Source organism: Camelus bactrianus, chromosome 5, assembly GCF_048773025.1.
Source record: "Camelus bactrianus isolate YW-2024 breed Bactrian camel chromosome 5, ASM4877302v1, whole genome shotgun sequence".
Classification (NCBI taxonomy): Eukaryota; Metazoa; Chordata; class Mammalia; order Artiodactyla; family Camelidae; genus Camelus; species Camelus bactrianus.
The window spans coordinates 47,969,123-47,988,607 of NC_133543.1; the positions used below are offsets into that span (position 1 = coordinate 47,969,123).

At 34.3% G+C, this 19,485-nt stretch overlaps 2 protein-coding genes across 4 annotated transcripts in view; both read right to left on the reverse strand.

Moving 5' to 3' along the window:
- The window catches only part of SCN3A (sodium voltage-gated channel alpha subunit 3), a 113,550-nt gene that overhangs the window by 6,121 nt on the left and 87,944 nt on the right, over positions 1-19,485 (reverse strand). For all 3 annotated transcript variants that reach the window (XM_045507649.2, XM_074363802.1, XM_074363800.1), the window contains 6 exons: positions 19,048-19,202; positions 18,099-18,272; positions 4,789-4,911; positions 2,248-2,520; positions 1,343-1,396; positions 369-506 (listed from right to left, as the gene is read on the reverse strand). In XM_045507649.2, coding sequence (XP_045363605.2) covers positions 369-506; positions 1,343-1,396; positions 2,248-2,520; positions 4,789-4,911; positions 18,099-18,272; positions 19,048-19,202 — 917 coding nt within the window. The remainder of the gene's footprint in view (positions 1-368; positions 507-1,342; positions 1,397-2,247; positions 2,521-4,788; positions 4,912-18,098; positions 18,273-19,047; positions 19,203-19,485) is intronic.
- Positions 7,226-7,616, reverse strand: LOC105081959 (ATP synthase membrane subunit k). The gene has a single exon (XM_010971395.3). It carries the CDS (start codon positions 7,511-7,513, stop codon positions 7,337-7,339), a length of 177 nt encoding a protein of 58 aa, XP_010969697.1. The 5' UTR covers positions 7,514-7,616; the 3' UTR covers positions 7,226-7,336.

Consider the following 19,485-nt stretch of genomic DNA (forward strand, 5'->3'; position numbering starts at 1 on the left):
GTGACTGCGGAGTAAGGAAGTAGGTATAGAAAATGTGGTGTGGGAGAAGATGAAGCTGAAAAACTGGGTAGAGATAATCCTGAAAGGTTCTGTAAGCAAGGATAAAACATTGAGGCCCACTGGATGTTTTGAAGCAGTGGTCGAATTTTTGAGTCAGAAAGACACTACACGAGATCTGCAGAGGATGAACCTGGAGAGGAGCCACCGATAAGAGATTGGAATCCTCTGCAACTGAATTGACCACATAGTGAATGGAAAAGAATCTAAAAATGATCTAAGTCTGTCATGACTATGAGTATCCTGGTTATTTGGATGTATAACAGACAGAACCTCAGAATGGAGAAAGGTGAGAGCTGAGGAATACTTATCTTCTTTTTCTGTTGGTTGAAGTTATCTATGATGACACCAATGAATAGATTCAGAGTGAAGAATGACCCAAAGATGATAAAGATGACAAAGTATAAATACATATACAGATTTTCTTCATATACAGGCTGAAGTTTAACCTAAATAATATTGAAAATATTAAATAATATTTAAAAACACAATAAATACTTGAGCCAAATAACAAATTTGGTGATTGTTGTTACTTACTATAGAGCTATTTTGCCTTGGCCTGAGATATTGTTCTGCAAATGCAGTTCTTTTTTCAAAGTAGTATGGTCTAGTATAATGAAAGTTTGTTATTTTTATGTTTGGTCTTGAATCTGTTTTCCCATTGTGGCTTGCCTGTTCATATTCTTTAGGGTAAATAACAGTGGTATTAACAAGGCAAACATTTTAAACCTATTATTAGTCTTACTATAATTTTTTTGCAGTGTTTTCAACTTGGGTTTGGAAATGCTAGCTCTTGGAGATATGGCTTTAATAATAGAACATCTACTTCTCAGAGGAAAATTCAGCATAAACAGATATGTTCTGAGAAATTATTTTTATTCCTGTTTTCTAACTTGAAAAACTCTGGAACTTGCTTGCTTTTTATCATGATATTTTTGGGAACTGCTTCACAGACTGGTTTATCATACTCTTGAGGAATAAGGAGAGACAGGTTACTTCCCCACTGAGCAGCTTTCCCAATCTTAAAAATCTCATTTACTGGACCAATCTGATTTTTATAATCCGTGCAGTTAGATACCCTTTCATATTAGATATATAATAGGTACGTATTAACCAAAATATCATTTATATTGAAGTGAATTGACTTGAAAAGATAATTTCTACATGCAGTTGTAAATGTTCTGATTGCATTTAACACAAAATTCTGGGCCTTTCAGTTAAATTATCACAAATGTTCACTATGGAAAAATCTAGTAGCTATAAATAGTATTTGAGTGATACTTACATCTCGTGAATCAACAGCTGCATACATAATATCCATCCAGCCTTTAAATGTGGCCTGTAAACAACATATATTTGAATTCTGCATAAAAGCCTAATCCCAAAATATGCATTTTACTATGTGAAAATCTGGTAGTGTTATTAAAAATAATTTTTTGTACAATATTATGAAATATTCTATTGAAATTAATTGAATGAATAGTGAAGTTGAAATAGGACAAGATTTTATTTCAAATCTGGAACTCTTTTTCTTTGTCTTGGAAGATATTCTTGTGTTTTTTCTACACTAAAATTTAACTGGGTGAAATTTATCTCAGTCTGAAATCCCTTTCATACCAAAAGGTAAGCTCTATGATTCAAACCTATGGTGTGTTTAAACACTACTCAATCATTTTCTTTAAATGATTATTGATTAGTTAATATACTGTCAATTAAGTCAAAATTATTAAATATTACACATTTTGATATTCATGCCGTAAGATTTGCATTTCCACACATAGTAGACCCATACTCCTTAAATGTTGGTACAATTATCTAGCTAATAATCCATACACTTAATTAATCACAACAATAGAATGCATTATTTTAATACATAAAATTGCTTATTTGGCAATGATTGCTTCAGAAAACTAAAAACAGTAATAACACAATAGCACTCAATAATATAACAAGAAAAAACAAGCAGAAATATAAAATTGCATTAGAACATACGAACAGCTGAACGCTGGGGAAAATACATTATGAAATCACTGCAAAATATCTTTACAGTCAAGACAAGCTAATAGTAGCAGTATCATCATCAGCTACTTTTGTACTGTCAGATATTAATCACTCAAGCAGAGAAGAAAGAAATGAACTTACTTGAAATATTTTGAAAACATTTTCAGAATGCACACAGTAGGCACTTACCACTTGAAGCAATGCGAGATAGCCAGCACCAACATTATCAAAGTTTACTTTCACATTTTTCCACCGAGCTTGCTTGCCGAGAGCCTGACAATCACTCAGATTGTTAACGTCACTGACATCAAACATGTCACCTGTTGTTGTGTTTACGCAATGGTAGAACTTTCCAGCAAACAAATTCACACCCATGATGCTAAAGATTAGCCAGAAGATGAGACAGACCAACAACACGTTCATGATAGAGGGAATTGCTCCAACAAGAGCATTCACAACCACCTAGAGGAAGAGATGAGGATAAGCCAGCTTACAAATCATTAAAATGGAAAACGTTTCTTCCATCATTTATTTAATACTAAAATGGCTGTGATATGAGTTAAATAAAAATCTAGGTGGACATATTGTTTCTTCTGATATTTCCTGGGACATATTCGATACAGGAAAACAAACTGACACAACTAAAATGTTAAAGGATTTAAGGAAATGAAAATATGCCAAAGTGTGAAAAGAAAGAAACAAAAACCTGATATAGTAAGATGCAGTCAGAAAATGATTGTATTCTAGGGAGAAAAAAGAAAAAAGAAGATGCATTTACTACCAACAGAAGAAATAATCATTCAGCAATACATTCCGATTTTCAAGAGTGTTAATGAATGAGTGATGATTTGATAATGTAGTTAAACAAACCTTTTACAAATAAACAAAGTATTAATAATGCCTTAAATTTGTATCCCCAGATCAAGTTAACTTTTTATGACTATGAAGAATAGTATTAGGAATTTACAAGGTTCTTTTTTCCCCTATTACTAATTCTCAATTTTAAAAAGTATATTAAGTTAAGAAATGAGATGGAATTTATATCTGGACATAAAAATACTGAATGTATTCCCATTGTTATTATTCTAGATCTCTTAAATATTCACTTTGGGTCACATGTTACTTCAACAAAGCAGGCCAACCTATTTCATGAAGGAGAAATTCAGTCACCTTTCCTCTAATTAAATTCAAAAGAGATTAATATGTATTTTCAGATCTCTAGTGATTTGTATCTTCCTTTAATTAATCTGGTTCATATTTGGACAATTTTGTTAAGCACTTAAGTGAAACTATTGTTTTATTTTAAAATACTGTAACCATTATTTTAGAAATCAACACCAAAGAATTTTTAAATTAATATCAAAGCCTGAAATCCAAAGTGGTAAAAATTTTATATGCTACTCAAATTTTATTTCTTTTGGAAATTTTCTTATATATTTTACGTAAACCAGTTTTTCCTCCCACATTTATATAAAATGACCTCCACAAGTTCTTTTATCATCAAATAAATTCATGATACCTTTTACCATATTTTATACCTAGAATGTTAATTCTGCCATATGACTGAATTAAAAATGCCAAACTTAGAATAATTTTCAAATTAGAGCAAACTTACAAGTTTTTTATTTTGTTCAATTGCTATCTCCCCTCAGAAATGAATTACTAATATGAAACTGTGCAACCAGATGAAGGCTTATGTAATGTCAGTAATGGTAAAAGATTGATGTGAAAAAAAGTGAAATTACATAATAAATTTTATTAATTTTATCTTGTGACTTTATTAGGTAGCAATGAGATAAAATTATAATGTAAAACCAAATATTTCTTTGCATACAGTGCATCTGGAGAGTGATTTTATTCTCCCTGGTGAGTGAATCTCAAAGTTAAGGCTGAAGTGTTTTTATTGCTTAAACAAACCACCTCCTAACGTAAAAGCCCTATGGCCTAGAAGAAATTCAATATCCATGTGCATTTGCAAGCTGGATTAAACAAAGCTGGCCTTTGTGCTAAATAATACTTTGAGGGGCGTGGCAAGTGGGTGTGTATGTAAGTGTGTACTTTATGTTTCGATGCATAAAATATACACTAAGGAAGCGAGCTGGAGAGGAAAATACAAGTGCTATTGGAAAAAGTGAACCTTATTGAGAATGCTCACTTAAAAGGGAGATCTACAAAACAAACCCCAGGTGTTGCCTGCAATGCTTAGTTAATTATCCTAACCTCTACTTTGGTTGTTTAGGATATATATATTTTGTCAGAGGCTACAATTTAGTGTTGTTTTCTTGTACAACAACTATTTTTATTACTGATATTAACTGAAAAAGTAAAACACAAAAACCATTTTACCTTTCATTCATTACTAGTAATTTTTTAAGAAATCAAACTATCTATTGAGAGGAGGAAACTCTCCTAGGATGAATGCCAGTAGTAGTTAGTCATTTTAAAGTATATAAACAATGAAAAGAAATAAATGGCATCACTTTGTTTTTAGATGTTGTGGAAACATCCTTGAGTTGTCATCGGAAGAGCTGGATTCTAGTTCTGTTCTGCCACAATTTTTGAGGGCCCTGTTGTAGTTTCATGAATCTAGGCTTAGTGATCTTTAAGTTTTCTGCCCTGAAACTTTGTAATTCTTATGAAATAAGTATCAGAAGCGTATGGCACCCCTCTGTACCTAAGTCATTACTTACGTTTAATTTTGACATGAATCATCAGAACTTTTATTCTTACCCTCATGCCTTCAAACCGGGATAAAGCTCTCAGAGGTCTTAAAGCTCTTAATGTTCGTAGGGATTTGATGGCACCAAGTTCTGAGTAGCCAAGAGCATTGGCTACTAAGCTAACCAAAGAAACCTAAAAAAAGAAAAAAATGTCAATCAGTTCACCAAGAAATAAACTATTGACTAAAGGCATAGGGTGTAATATCTATTCTTTAGTGGCAACCAAGTATAATTTCAGACATACCTTGGCAGCCTTCATTTTCTACAGTGCGATCATCTTACATTGCCAGTCTCATCTAATATTATTGCTTTTCTTACCAGTGAAACTGGAGACCTTGCCCGTTTATATAAACATCTATAAACCCCTCCAGTTAGATATTTCACCCATGGAGCCCTTTTCAACCTTTGCATATACCACTGATAATTTGGGATTTGATTCAAAAGCCATATCCTCCATGGATCTGTGCTTAATGTCATTGATTAGAAATCACTTTTCTCTTCCAAATTTATGTAGTATCTTGGTTATGTGTTTTGGACGTATTTACCATGTAATAGAGTCAATTGGTTGGATATCTTCTTTCCCCTTCCAGGTCACATTAGCTTTTTATGCGCTGAGATGAAACATTCTTTTAACATTTCTAATAATCTCTGGTTGAATATGCTTTAGTCAATATATGTTAGATAAATAAAAAAAGAAGAAAATATTACCTCTAAAAACATTTTATCAGACCATGTAGTTTCATAATAATGAAAAACTTTTAACTTAAACTATTGAACTTATGATTTAGAATGCAGTACCTCTCAGAGTGATAATACATCTTTCTAATATTTACACACATGTTAAATTTTACTTAAATATATGAAAAGTTAAAGAAGACATGTCTTTGGGAGGAAGAGACTATTTGCTTTGATTTCCTTTCAGTGTAATATTTATTGAAAATTTACCATATGCTGGGTTCTATTCTGAGTGTCTTATATGTATATATCTCAAGAAATAGGTACTATTACTTTTGCCTTTCCACTGATGAGGAAGTTGAGTTCTCTGCTCCCCCAACCCCCAAAAGGGAAAAAAGATGCACAGGCAAAAAGAGAAGAAGTTAGAATCCTAGAGATCTGACTTCAAAACTGTGTCTTAACCTTTTGTACCCATTATCAAAAACTCATTCTTAATCTGAACCACAGAACACAGAATATGACTTGAATGATTATCTTCTCAATTCTTGTGAGGATTGTATATAACTAGTCCATTTCTTGATGCACAGGAGAGAAGTTAAATTATTACAACCACTAGATGGCTTAAGGGCCATAGTATAAAGGATTACATAAAAGACAGAACCAAAGCTTTAAAGGCAAATGGAACCACTGTCCTCTCATTGTTTAATTTAACATGTATGTCACAGAGTTGAACAGAAAAAAAAAAAGACTTGAATGTTAAACTTGACTAGTGGCAGTATAATTTATTGAGCTATTTATTTCTGTCTAGTATCCACTGCTACAGAAGACTGGAAAGGTTATTAGAGAACACACAGGCTTCTATATTCTGGGTTCCTCTGCCTCAGGAAGCATTCACAGCTTCAAGTTTTTGAAGCTGCTTTCTCAAGACTTCACTCATTTAAAGAAGATGGCTGCAAATTTCTCTAGACCCTGGGCATTTAAAGAAAATAGCTACAGATTTCTCTAGACCCTGAAGTAAGGAAGCTCATGCTTTGAAAGGCAAAAAAAAAAAAAAGGCCAGAACCAGAAGTTCTGGAAGGACAGCAAGTTGTGGGTTGAAAGCTGGGAGGCATCACCTGCATATAACCACCCCATCACACTGGGGGCCCTCTGTGTGTTGCTAGAGAATCTGGGCATTAGTGAACTGCCTGCCTTCTCAATGGTCCTCCTATCATTTTGTGTAGGACAAAAACTCATTTTATTGAGTTAACTATTGTGAAAAACAATATGCTTTAAAGGCAATTTTGAAATAAATAATTTACAAGAGTTGCAATATACTTAAAATTTGAAGATAATACCTTATATTGGTAGAGTGCTTTACAACTTACAGTGATCTTTTTCACTCATTATCTGTGTCTCAGAGAAGTAAATGACTAGTCCAAGAAAAAGTAGCAAGGGGGAAAGCACATAACTGGAATTTCTATTTCCGAGTCCAGTGTGTTTCCCACCTCAGCAACTTTGTCCTCAACCTTTCAATGTATAGTATTTTAATCTTCCTCTCTTTTATGCTAAACACAAAAGGCATTCTTGCTAATGTATGCAAAGTGTAACAAAATCTGCCAAAAACTGAATTTTTAGTACAAATTTACATGATTTTAAGTACCTCACTACCCAGAAAATACATGAAACTGACTGTGCTAGAGGCTTCAGGGGCTTAGTTGTCATCCGCACCTTTTCACATTCCTATGGCAGCCTCTCTTGAGACTGAGAAGGAAAGGAATAATGAGAAGGAATTTTTTTTCCAGGTTCATAATTTATTGTACAAATTGAGTATCACATGATGAGCTGACATTAGCTTCTTTAGGCATGGGAACTTAACAGATGAGGTACAGTTTAGGATCTGTTTATGTTGCTTTCACAGCTGGAGTTTTTTTAGACCTTAACTTGAAGTATAAGACTATCAAAGCAATGCTTCCATATGTGGCCAGAACACAATTCATTCTCCCTGTGAGAGTGTAAGAGTTGAAATATTTTTTGATGCCAGTGAAATGGAATTGGGCATCAGTTTCTGGACCTGCCATGATTTCAGTCTTCCAAAAGACACCAACTCTGCAGCCTGTGTCCTTCAATGTACGCAGCTGCCCCTCGGCCCACCCAGAAGAAGCCGCCTCCTTTTTTTTTTTTTTTTTTTTTTTTTTTAAATTTAGGAACTGGATTTATTTTGCTCCTGGATGAACAATAATTGGATAATCAGTGTTTTGTTTGTTTTACTTATCTAGTGCAAACACCCCGAAATTCCCCCAATTCCCATAGGTTTTTTAGTTTTGAGAATGGAAGAAGACCCTGGAAGTCCTGTGACTGGTTAATGAACCAAGTGATATGAATTTATTTCCCTTAAAAATGGCTAATGATAATTTTTTATGTTTGGTATAAACAGTTAAAAGATTGAAACCATATGGTCACCTGCATACATTTAGATGATATATTTCAGTGCAAAAGCTTGCATAATTTTTGATGGAGAAATTTAGGAGCATTCCCATTAAAACCAGAAAAAGAAAAATGTGCCCTTTACCAACATTATTACTTAACAAGAAATAAAGCTATAAGAAATAAAAGCTATAAGAATTAGAAAAGTGGAAGTTATTATTTATGCATGTTATTGTTGACCTAAAAGAAAAACAAGGGAATAAAGAGAAAAACTATTATAATAATTATTTTAGGCTCTGACTAATATATTTTTCATATTAATTTTTTTAAAGTTTGTACAGGTATCTTTTGGAACTATACAAACTTAAAAATATTAACAAGGAAAAATAAAAGTATAAGAATAATCTAAACTATTATTGTTTTAATAAAAATAGCAATCAGAAAGGACAGATCCCACATGATATTAAAACCAATTATAAATCTAATGATTACAGCTTTCATATTAGTAGACAAAAAGTGAATGAAGCAAATCCAAATTAGACCGACATACCAAGAGTTAGCATGAAGATAAGGGTAGCATTTTAAATGAGAGGTGAAAGAAACAACTTAAATGAGAAACCATTTGGAGGAAGATAGTATTGGAGCCTCACCTCACACCTTACACCAAAATAAGTTCCGGTGACAAAGGAGGCAAGAATATACAATGGAGAAAAGACAGTCTCTTCAGCAAGTGGTGTTGAGAAAACTGGACAGCTGCATGTAAATTTAAAAAGTTAAGACACTCCCTCACACCATACACAAAAATGAACTCCAAATGGACTAAAGACTTAAACATAAGACAAGACACTATAAACCTCCTGGAAGAAAACATAGGCAAACATTTTCTGACATAACTCACAGCAGTGTTCTCCTAGGGCAGTCTACCTAGGCAAGAGAAATAAAAGCAAAAATAAACAAATGGGACTTTATAAATTTTTTCACAGCAAAGGAAACTATTAAAAAAAAGAAAAGACAACCTATGGAATGTGAGAAAATATTTGAAAATGATGAGACTGATAAGGGCTTAATTTCCAGAATATACAAATGGCTCATGCAACTTAATAAGAAAAAACCAAACAACCAATCCAAAAATGGGCAGAAGACCTAAACAAGCAATTCTCCTATGAAGAAATACAAATGGCCAATAGGCACATGAGAAAATACTCAATATTGCTAATTATCAGAAAAATGCAAATCAGAACTACAATGAAGTATCATCTCACAACAGTCAGAATGACCATCATCAAAAAGTCCACAAACAATAAATGCTGAAGAGGGTGTGGAGAAAAGTGAACTCTCTTAGATTGTTGGTGAGAATGTAGTTTGGTACCATTATGGAAAATAGTATGGAGATTCCTCAAAAAACTAAAAATAGAATTACCATATGATCCAGCAATCCCACTCCTGGGCATGTATCCAAAGGGAACTCTAGTTGAAAAGACACATGCACCCTACCCAGTGTTCATAGCAGCACTATGTACAATAGCCAAGACATGGAAACAACCTAAATGTCCATCCACAAATGACTGGATAAGGAAGATATGGTGTATTTATACAACAGAATACTACTCAGCCATAAAAAATAGTAAAATAATGCCATTTGCAGCATTGAGATCATTGACCTGGAGATCATTATTCTAAGTGAAGTCAGCCAGAAAGAGAAAGAAAAATACCATATGATATCATTTATATATGGAATCTAAAAAAAAAAGACAAATGAACTTACAAAATAGAAACAGACTCACAGACATAGAAAACAAACATGGTTATTGAGGGGAAAAGGGGATGGGAAGGGATAAATTGGGAGTTCGAGATTTGCAGATAAATAATATATATAAAATAGATAAACAACAAGTTTCTACTGTATAGCACAGGAAACTATCTTCAATATCTTGTAGTAACCTATAATGAAAAAGAATATGAAAACAAGTATATGTATGACTGAAACGTTATGTTGTACACCAGAAATTGATACAACATTGTAAACCGACTATACTTTAATAAAAAAAGTTTCAGATTGATCAGAAATTAAAACATAAAAATGGATGGAGAAACAAATAAAACTCAAATACAAATGGAAAAGAAACATGAGAAAATGTTTAATAATCTTAAAAGGAAATGGTCTTCATAAGCATGAGAAAAACCAAGAAGGGAAAAAAGGACTGATAAATTTGACTAAATCAATTGAAAACATTTTTACATAACAAAAAACTCAAGAGACAAAAGCCCAAATAGGCAAGAGTCATACCACATGTGACAAAACAGTAAATTTCCTTAATATGAAAAGAACTCCTACAAATCAGTAACAAAAAGATCATTAGCAAACAGTACATATATGCATAGAAATTCCCTCTAAACTTTCATTTTAATGTATTTGTTTGAACAACATAATTATTTATATTCCCTATTAGAATTCAACTAGAAAGAGAATGAAAGAATACAAAGAGAATGTGAAAGGAGACAAGGAAGAGAGTTAAATTCTGGACTGTAAAGCGCACTGGAATGATTACTTTCTCAGCAGAGCAGAAGCAGGATCATGAAACCCAGGTACCTGAAGAAGCAAGTCAGATCGTTTCAATGGACTCTCAAGAGGCTATGGACCTGGAGACACCATGTTTCTCTAAAACAGGTGTAATGGATGGCACTGAAAACAGAGTTGATTGAAATTCTCTATGTAGGAAACTGGACACTTGAGGCCCTTCATCCACCCCTCTCCAGCCCTGTAGGAGAGCAGGATGGAATAATACCTTTACGGCTTACAGAATAAAATCTATATCTGTTACAGAGGTCAGAACGTAGAAACAATAATCCACATTGTGGTTGAGTTTCCCTGTGAGACCAGAAAAGCCTCTTTAATGTATCATGCAATGGAGGGTTTTCCATTAATAGCACCTTAGGGATTAAATGGCATGTGGACTCAGTATTTCTTAGGGCAAGGCACCTAGAGCTTCAGATTACTAAGCGCACACTTCCTCCCTTCCACTTCAGAACAGTCCTGTTTCCTGTTGTCTAGGCAGCTTCTAAAAAGGGGCTCAGGTAGTGGTGAGGGCTAGGTACAATGCTGCCATGGAGGTGGTGGCAGAGGGATTTTAGTGAAGATGGGAGGTTAGGGATACTGGAGATGGCAGGATTTGATCAGCTGTGATGGGTGTGGTTTACAGTATGTAGTGAAGGCTATCCAGTGTCTGAGAAGTGAAGAGCAGTTCTTATCCAACGTCAGTCAGGAATGAGAGTTCTAACACTTTTATATAAGGGGAGTTTGTAAGTCAGGGGTGCCTCTTTGCCTTTGACATTCTGCTTCTGCCTTCGGCTTTTACAGTTTATTTATTTGTCTATAACTTTTGATATGATCAGAAAATTCACAGTGCTCAAAACACATGTGAAAGCAAACATCTTTCGGTCATTATGGTATTGTTTGTGGTGAGGGAAGCTAGATATAATCTAAGTGTTCATTCCTGGGGAACGTATGAGTAAATTCTGCTCGTGCATCACTGTGGACTGCTATGTGGCACATAGAAGCCATGGGTTCAACAGGAATTTCATTTAAATATTCCAAACACCATTTTTCAAAAGTGAGGACTTTGAATCAAATGATTTCTAAGTTTACTTCCTTGCCTGGAATCTATCATTCAGTAATTTCAAGATGATTAAAGCAAAATAACACTACATTATTCATGCTGAAAAGATATAGTATCTTTATTAATGGATGCATCATCTTTAATCAAGTATACTATAGTGAAATACTTCACGTTCTGGTCTGATTGATAGTGAGCATGATTACTTCTGTTTATGGGGTATGTAATTATGAATCTATCCTTAGATTTAATGAGCTGTTTTTGACATTTTACATAATGAACATATGTAGAGCATATATAGTCACTTACTAGCTAAGTAATTACTCTGTACCTCAATTTTCTCATCTACAAAATTGCGGTCATAGCAGTGGATGCTTCAGTGGTTGTTGTAAAGATTCAATGAATTAAGACAAATGTTAGTTGTTATTAATATTATATATGAAAACCCTTATTTGCCTTCACTATTACTTCTTAGAATCTTAGCAGTGATGTACTGGTAAGGTATCCCATGGGAAGGCTTTAAAAAAAAAAAAAGAAAAAGAAAGAGCTGTGTGGATCTTCCTAACAGAGGTGTTTAACGAGGTGATGACTAGAGTCAGGGAGAACGTTTAGTAAACCATTGCTTGGTCCAGTTAGTCGTTGTGGTGTTGGTGTGATGTTGAAGAGGAGTGTCCAATTCATTTTTTTAGAAGGTAAAATGGAGTAGAATTTGCTGATTGATCGATTGTGAGGGGTGAAGAGAGGGATAAGTTGAAGATAACATTTAGTTTAGCTTCATAGATATACCACCACCAGTTTCAACAGGAAATTCAGGAAGAAATGCATGATTGCAGGGAAAAAGTAATGAGTGTACTCAGACAGGAGGAGTATCAGTAGGTCTTATCTAGGAAGCAATAAGAAATGTTAATGGGAGTTTAAGGAAAGATCAGAATTGTGCTAAAAGTCATAATCTTTTAAAAATGGAACATAGAATTTATGCTGTTAAGTTAATAGGATTATATTTTTAAACCTGGCCAGTGAGAAATTTTTCTTATTAATAAATTGATGATACTGAAAGAGAATTAAATCCTTCCAAAAAAGGAATAATGTGAATCATTCCCACTAGGAAACATTTGTAGAAAAAGCCAAAGCACATACTAGACTGTTTGCATGGAAGTATGTCTGGAGAGAGATCAGAAATTGATATAAAGTGACAATTTATAGTTATTCAGTTCCTTTATCTCAAAATTCTTTTAATTTAATCACATCTTTCCACAAGAGCCCCAGGTAAAATTCAGGGCAGATGTGTACATATTAGCAAGACATCTCATTGTTTTCATTCACTAGCTCCAAAGGCAACCAACTTCAGAGTGTAATGTAGGAACTCTTTGACTAGTGCAGTATGATATTTCAGATGTATCTGTGCTCTGTTGCAAAATATGGGGGAAAGAGCACAGTGCTAGATAGAGGTAGCTCTGCCACCTAACAGCTGTATGACATCTCTAAACCTCATTTTATCAGTAGCAAAATAGAGATAATAAGAATTACATCACAGGATTGTTAAGAGGATTAATAAATAATCTATAATTAAAAAGCAATATCAATAATGAGGTTTGTAATGTAGGGGTTAGGAAGCACAGTCATTAGAGCCAGATTCCTTGGGTAAGAAATCCAACTTAACCTCTTATTAGCTGTGTTTACTTGAGCGAGTAACAACCTTTCTTTGCCTTAAGTTTCCCTATGAGAATAATTATGGTTTATAACTCAAGAGTTCTGAAGATTAGTTGAGTTAACATATACAAAGTAATTTTAGCAGCAGCTGTACACAGTAAGCATTAAATCAGGGTTACTAATTTTCTTTATTATCAATTAGGTCAGGCTCTTAATTAGTACCATTCCCACAGTAAGTGCTCAGAAAGTGCTAGGAATCTTATTGTGGCTGCTAAAACTAACAACAATTCTGGCTTCATTACTTGAGAATGCCAGTATGTCAAGAATGGAATGTCAAGAACTAAGGCAGGGGCCACCAGATTCTAGAGGTTGATGGCAATTTGAAATACATATTAGAATCAGAAAATGTCCCTATTCTGCTTTTGTTCACCTCAACAGAGCAGCTGATGAGTGCTGTAAAGAGCCCTTAAGCAAGAAGGAAAAGAGTTTCTGAGTAGCAAACATCAAGCATCTCATTTCAACCACATCAGCAACTTGTGCTGTCTGTAAAGTGGAAATCACTTGTGGGCAATAACTATTTCATGATGGTTGACTCTTTACCAAGAGTGTGTTTTGCACACCTTAGCACTTTGGATAATTTAGAACCAAATTTGAAGTTTTCATGATAGTTGCTCAATGAATTTTCTTAGGGATGACATTTATGCAAAAATCCATAAGGACCCCAAAAATGTGAACTTTTTTCAATAAATTATGATTGTATGTTTAGTTCATTTTGTGGCTAAAAATAGCATCTATAGTATAGCCTGTATAGTTATAGTATAGGATAGTTTGGTTTTTATATGAAGATAGTATCTTTTTGACCTTTAGATAGGAGAAAAAAATGTTTTACAGAATCAGAAAAAGTGGTCCATCTAGTATAGTATTCTGGCAAACAAAATCATGGGTTAAGTTGTTCTACTTGATTCCAGCCTGAATTATCATACTTGCTGTCTCTATCTCCATCTCCATTCTTTCCTAAATCTTTCCAGTATTTCCTGTACTTTATCCCCATCACTTCTATGAGACATCTCTTAAAAATGACACCAATGATGTCCATTTTATCCAATCTGTCATTTCTCAGTACTCATGTCACTTGACTTCCTTGTAGCATCTGACAAAATTGATCACCCCTCCTTTGGAAAAACCCAACCATCTCCTCTGGGCTTCTGTGACACTATCTATATTCTTGTTTTCTTTTTCCTTCTGACTGCTACTTCTCTATCTAATTTACTGGTTACTTCTCTTTTGCTCAACTTCTAAATGTTGAAATGTCCCCAGAGTTTGGTCTAGGCCCCCTTGTCAACTTGCATTCTTTGCCTAGGTGAGCAAATCCAGGTTCATGGCTTCAAATGTCATCTGTTTCTTGACTCCTAAACTCATAATCAGGTCTTGGCAACTCTCCAAAATTGAGACTTGCATAAAATTCAACATCTTATCTTAAATGTCTAATAGGTATCTCAAACTTAGTACATCCCTCTCTCACCTACCATCTGCTTGCCCTGTCAAACCTGTTTTTTGATCTTCCCCATTCCAGTTAATGATTTCATTCTCTACCTGTTTGTTCAGGTTGAAAGAAAATCTATTTGTTGAATCCTCCCTTTTCTTCTATACCACATATCTAGTTCTTCAGTAAGTTTCATCACCTTAATCTTGTCTTTCCGAGATTATTAGTCCCTAATTGATCTCCTGGCTTTGACTTTTTGCCATTCCTTCCCCATAGCCAGATGTGATCATTTAAAAACAGTAGATCAGATCCCTGCTCACCCTCCCTTCCCTGAGCTTCCCATTGTAACTCCAATCAATATATAATAAATTACATAATATATGCAATACATAATAAATTACAATAAAACATGAACTTCTTACCATGGCCTCTAGGTACCTCTCTAAATTCAGTTTCTATTACTCTTGCCCATGTTTCATCATACACAAGCACAACAGCTTTCCTTCTGTCTCTTGAGTGTCCTGAGCTCATACTCACTTCACAGCCTTCAGATTGTTCTTTTCTGTTCCCTCAGGTCTTCGATGGCTGACCCATTGTTATAAACTGAATGTTTATGTCCGCCCAAAATTCATATGTTGAAATCTAACGCTCAGTGTGAAGGTATTTGGAGGTGGGGACTTTGGGAGGGGATTAGGTCATGAGGGCAGAGCCCACATGAATGGGATTAGTGCCCTTATAAACACCCTAGAGAGCTCGCTTGCCCCTTCCTTCATGTGAGGACACAGCAAAAAGGCTGCTGCCTCTGAACTAGGAAGTGGGCTCTTGCCAGACTCTGAATCTGCTGGCACTTTATTCTGGGACTTTGCAGCCTCCAGAACTGTGAAAAATAAATTTCTGTTGTTTATAAGTCACTAAATCTATGGCAGTCTTGTTACAGCAGCCCAAATGGACTGAGACACTCTTTCTCATCATTTACCTCCCCAAAGACACCATCCCTAGACTCTTGCTAACACTCTCCTGCTGCTCCCCATTCTGCAGTCATTCTCTATCCCATTCCCTTGCTTTATTTCATAGCAGTAATCACCATCTGCCTTTATCTTATTTTTCGATTTTATTTGTTTAGATCTTTACTGTCTGTTCTGCTCTCCCATAGATCAAACAGGGCTTGATCTGTCTTGTTCATATATCCTTTATCTAAAGAACATGTGGCCCTTATTAGGTATTCAAAATATTTATCAGGTAAATGAATGAATGTTAACAGAGGTTGGACAGATAGTCCACTACTTTTACTTTCAGGTAGGGAATTGAAGAGATTACATTTTTATATAGATACATTTCTCAAGATTTAGAAGCATATTTCTTCAGGTTTGAAGTACTTCACTAATACTTCATTTTTTGGGGTTTGGTTTTGTTTTGTTTTTAGCTTTTCTGCGGCTGTTGTTTACAGCAATATACCTGATAGACTGTGAAACCCTTGTACTTTGAAAAACGGTTTTAACTCTACATTTACTTTAGCTTACTGGACCCAGTGGTCTGAGAACAAGTTGTTAGTTGTTAGTTGAGGTTACATTAATTCATGCATTTCAGTCCCTGCTTTGGGAAAAAGAAGAAAATAGAACCATTGAAGATTACATAACTGCCCAAAGGTAGAAGGCTTTAAGTAACCAGTTCCATTCTATTAATTTAGACCCACTAAAGGGGAATTAATTTTGGGAGTGCCATTCTTTGTCATTAGTTTATTCATTTTGACATTATTCAGTAGATAACTGTTTGTATTAGGTGTCTAAAGATTCAAACATTATACAAAACCTTGAGAGATTTTTGCGTTATGTTTATTTCTCCTATATGAGGGAAATACATGGAAATACTTAAAGTACAATGTAGAAAGTATTTCAGTGAATGTAAATTTTTCAGTAAATGAAAATGTTTCAGTAAATTTCAGAATTTTCTGGAGAAGTTGTATCACATTTTAAGCAATCTTCATACATGATAAAATCTTTTTGAACCAGGGAAGATTCTTATGTATTCTGTGTTCCATCATTTCAGGGAGAAGCTGGAGATTATAAATGCTAAATTCCAAAGCCAGTATGAAAATGTAACATTTGTACCAGTTAGATAATAAATCTAAGGTGTAAAGGAGCACTAAATTGAGAGTTACAGAATTAGGACACTAATCTCAACTTTGTTACTAACTATGCTATCTTTGGAAAATTCCTTAAACTGAGGCTTTAGTTTACAATCAACTGTTTAGAAAACGGTCTAGGATAAAGTTTAGATATTCTTTAAGGTCCATTTCAGCTGCAGAATATAAGAATATTAAACTTCCCTGTTTGGAAGCTTTTCAGGACAGTATTGAGATTCATCTCTATTATTCATTAAAGACCAGTCATGGAAATTGCAAGTCATTTCTAATCTATTAATAGTGACTTGGCAGCAGATTTCTTCTCAACTCAAAGGGTTAAACACATTTTGGTTATAGAATTATGAGTGTGTATGTGTAGGAGAAAGGGGTGTAGATTTAGATAGGCCCACACTTGTCAAAGATGATATAAGGAATGAATGCACACATATGGCAATCATTGATTCATAGTGGCAAGTGTTAAAGCTAAAAATGAAGTGCTTTATGATTGTGGGAAAACAGTTAGAGATAGTGCTTAAAGCACTTTTTTTTTTTTTGGTTGGGAGGCTGAGAAGCCTTGTGCAATGGAATATCACAGACTACAAAGGACCAGCTGACTGTCATTTTGCCCCAGTGCCTCTCCATTGCTTGGAATAAAAAAAAAAACAAAAAAACAAAAGAACAAAGAAACAAAAAAAACCAAAAAAAAACCAGACTGTCAGTCAGACAGATCTCAATATTGGCAGTGTTTCCTATGACTGCTCACCTCAGGGTAATCAGATTCAGAACAGCTTTACACCTAACTCTGCATGGTAAATATCTGATTAGCTACTGAGATATCTAACTAGTGATTTAAGAATGGTAATGCATTTTATTGTCTCTGTGGGTATGTGGCTGAATGAGTACAGTAAATAGGTTATTTTAACATTATTTAGTAACATGTACTCTAATAAGGGTTTAGAATGCAATTCTGACAACTCCTGGAACCAAATCTGTCTTGATTTTACCTCCTAGAGATTTTTTTTTTTATTGAGCTGTTAATAAGCTAAGTGCTTAGATCTGTCAATTAACAGATTTTTGACTATTCCTTACCCTGAGGTCCTTAACTTTCAGAAAAAGAAGAGATGTCTGCTTGTGGCATAGAACAACTCTCTCTCTCTGTTTTCTCTTACCACTGTCCATATTTTTAGGACCTCTTCTATTGTTTTCCCATGGGACTTTCCTTGTTTTTGCATTTATTGTAGGTTTCAAAAAGATAATTGCATAACTGTGTCAGCATTAGTGAAACTAGGTTCTCCAAAGTCAAGGTTTTAATTATTGAAATACATGAAATGTCAAAAAATAATTTCATAAAAATCACTCAGGATACTTACATCGACGATCAAGAAATCTAGCCAGCACCAGGCATTAGTGAAGTATGTTTGAAATCCATAAGCTACCCATTTGAGAAGCATTTCCAGAATGAATATATAAGTGAAGACCTTGTCAGCGTATTCTAGCATGGTTTTTATAGTCTTTCGCTGTTCAATGTATATATCTTCAAAAGCCTGTGAATCAAGAATGCTTTTATTTTACTTGAATGGCTTGCCTCCACCAAATACTTTATAAAATTGCTTAGTATAATACTTGGCACAAAGCAATAATTAGATAAATATTGGCAAATATCAGACAAATAAACATGAAACTAGACAAAATCTAAAGACTAAAACTAATGAAAAATGTTGATAAGAAAATGTCAATATCTTTACTGATTTAGTATGTCCTTTCTTCCCTGCCACTCACCCCCAAATCTCTATCTCAATTACTGCTATAAAGACATGCTTTTGGAGAAATAATGTGAACTCAGAAAATAACTAGAAATTCTCTTAGTGTGGGATAGACTTGACCTATTCCAACCTTACTTTTAACGATTCTCTGAATGATCTGGCTCATTTTGAAAGAATAAATGGATTATGCATAAAGAAAACAAAATACACTTTTGGTCCATAAATGTTATTCTGATTATTAGGGAGGACTGGGTGGGATTTGACATGGAAGGTAAGGAAGTTACAGAATGTTCCTGTAAATATTTGTCTCAGTGAGGAAAAACATCTGCTAGAAAAACACGAGATGAGAAATTCCATCTGGCTACTCATGGTTCTGAACTCATAGTTTTTCTGAATTTTGCATAGTTAAACCCTAGGCGCTAAGCTCTGCAAGACACAAATATACCTCCAGTTTTTCCTCCTTAATCTAAATGTGTACTTTTGGTGTTTTCAGAGAATAAGCTGAAAACTTAGGTTTCACTAGAACCTGATTCTTGCCAATATGCATTTCACTTACCAAAGCGCCACTACTGAGAAGGATCATGAAGACAATGAAAGTCTCAAACCAGTTGTGTTCAACAATGCTGTAGCAGGTTTTACGGAGATTCCACCAGATCTTTCCTTTGCCTTCTTCTATACTTACTTGACAGAATGGAAACTTTTTAATACATCCTAAAAGTAATATTAAATATAATTAATTAGAAAAATTTATTTCAGTCTTAAATAGGAAGAAATAAACTTTCTTGCTCCCTCCCCATCCTAGTCTCAGATCATCATTTTATAGAGCAACTGGCTACTACATTCCCTAGTTATTTTCAGCATCTCTCCTTGTATAATGCATCATTCTCAGACTTAATATCAGCCAGCTACCTAGAATTCAAGGAATTACTTTACCAATAGTTGCTTGAGTATAAATGGTTTCATTCTTTAACACTGTTTAAGATCTCTCTTTGCC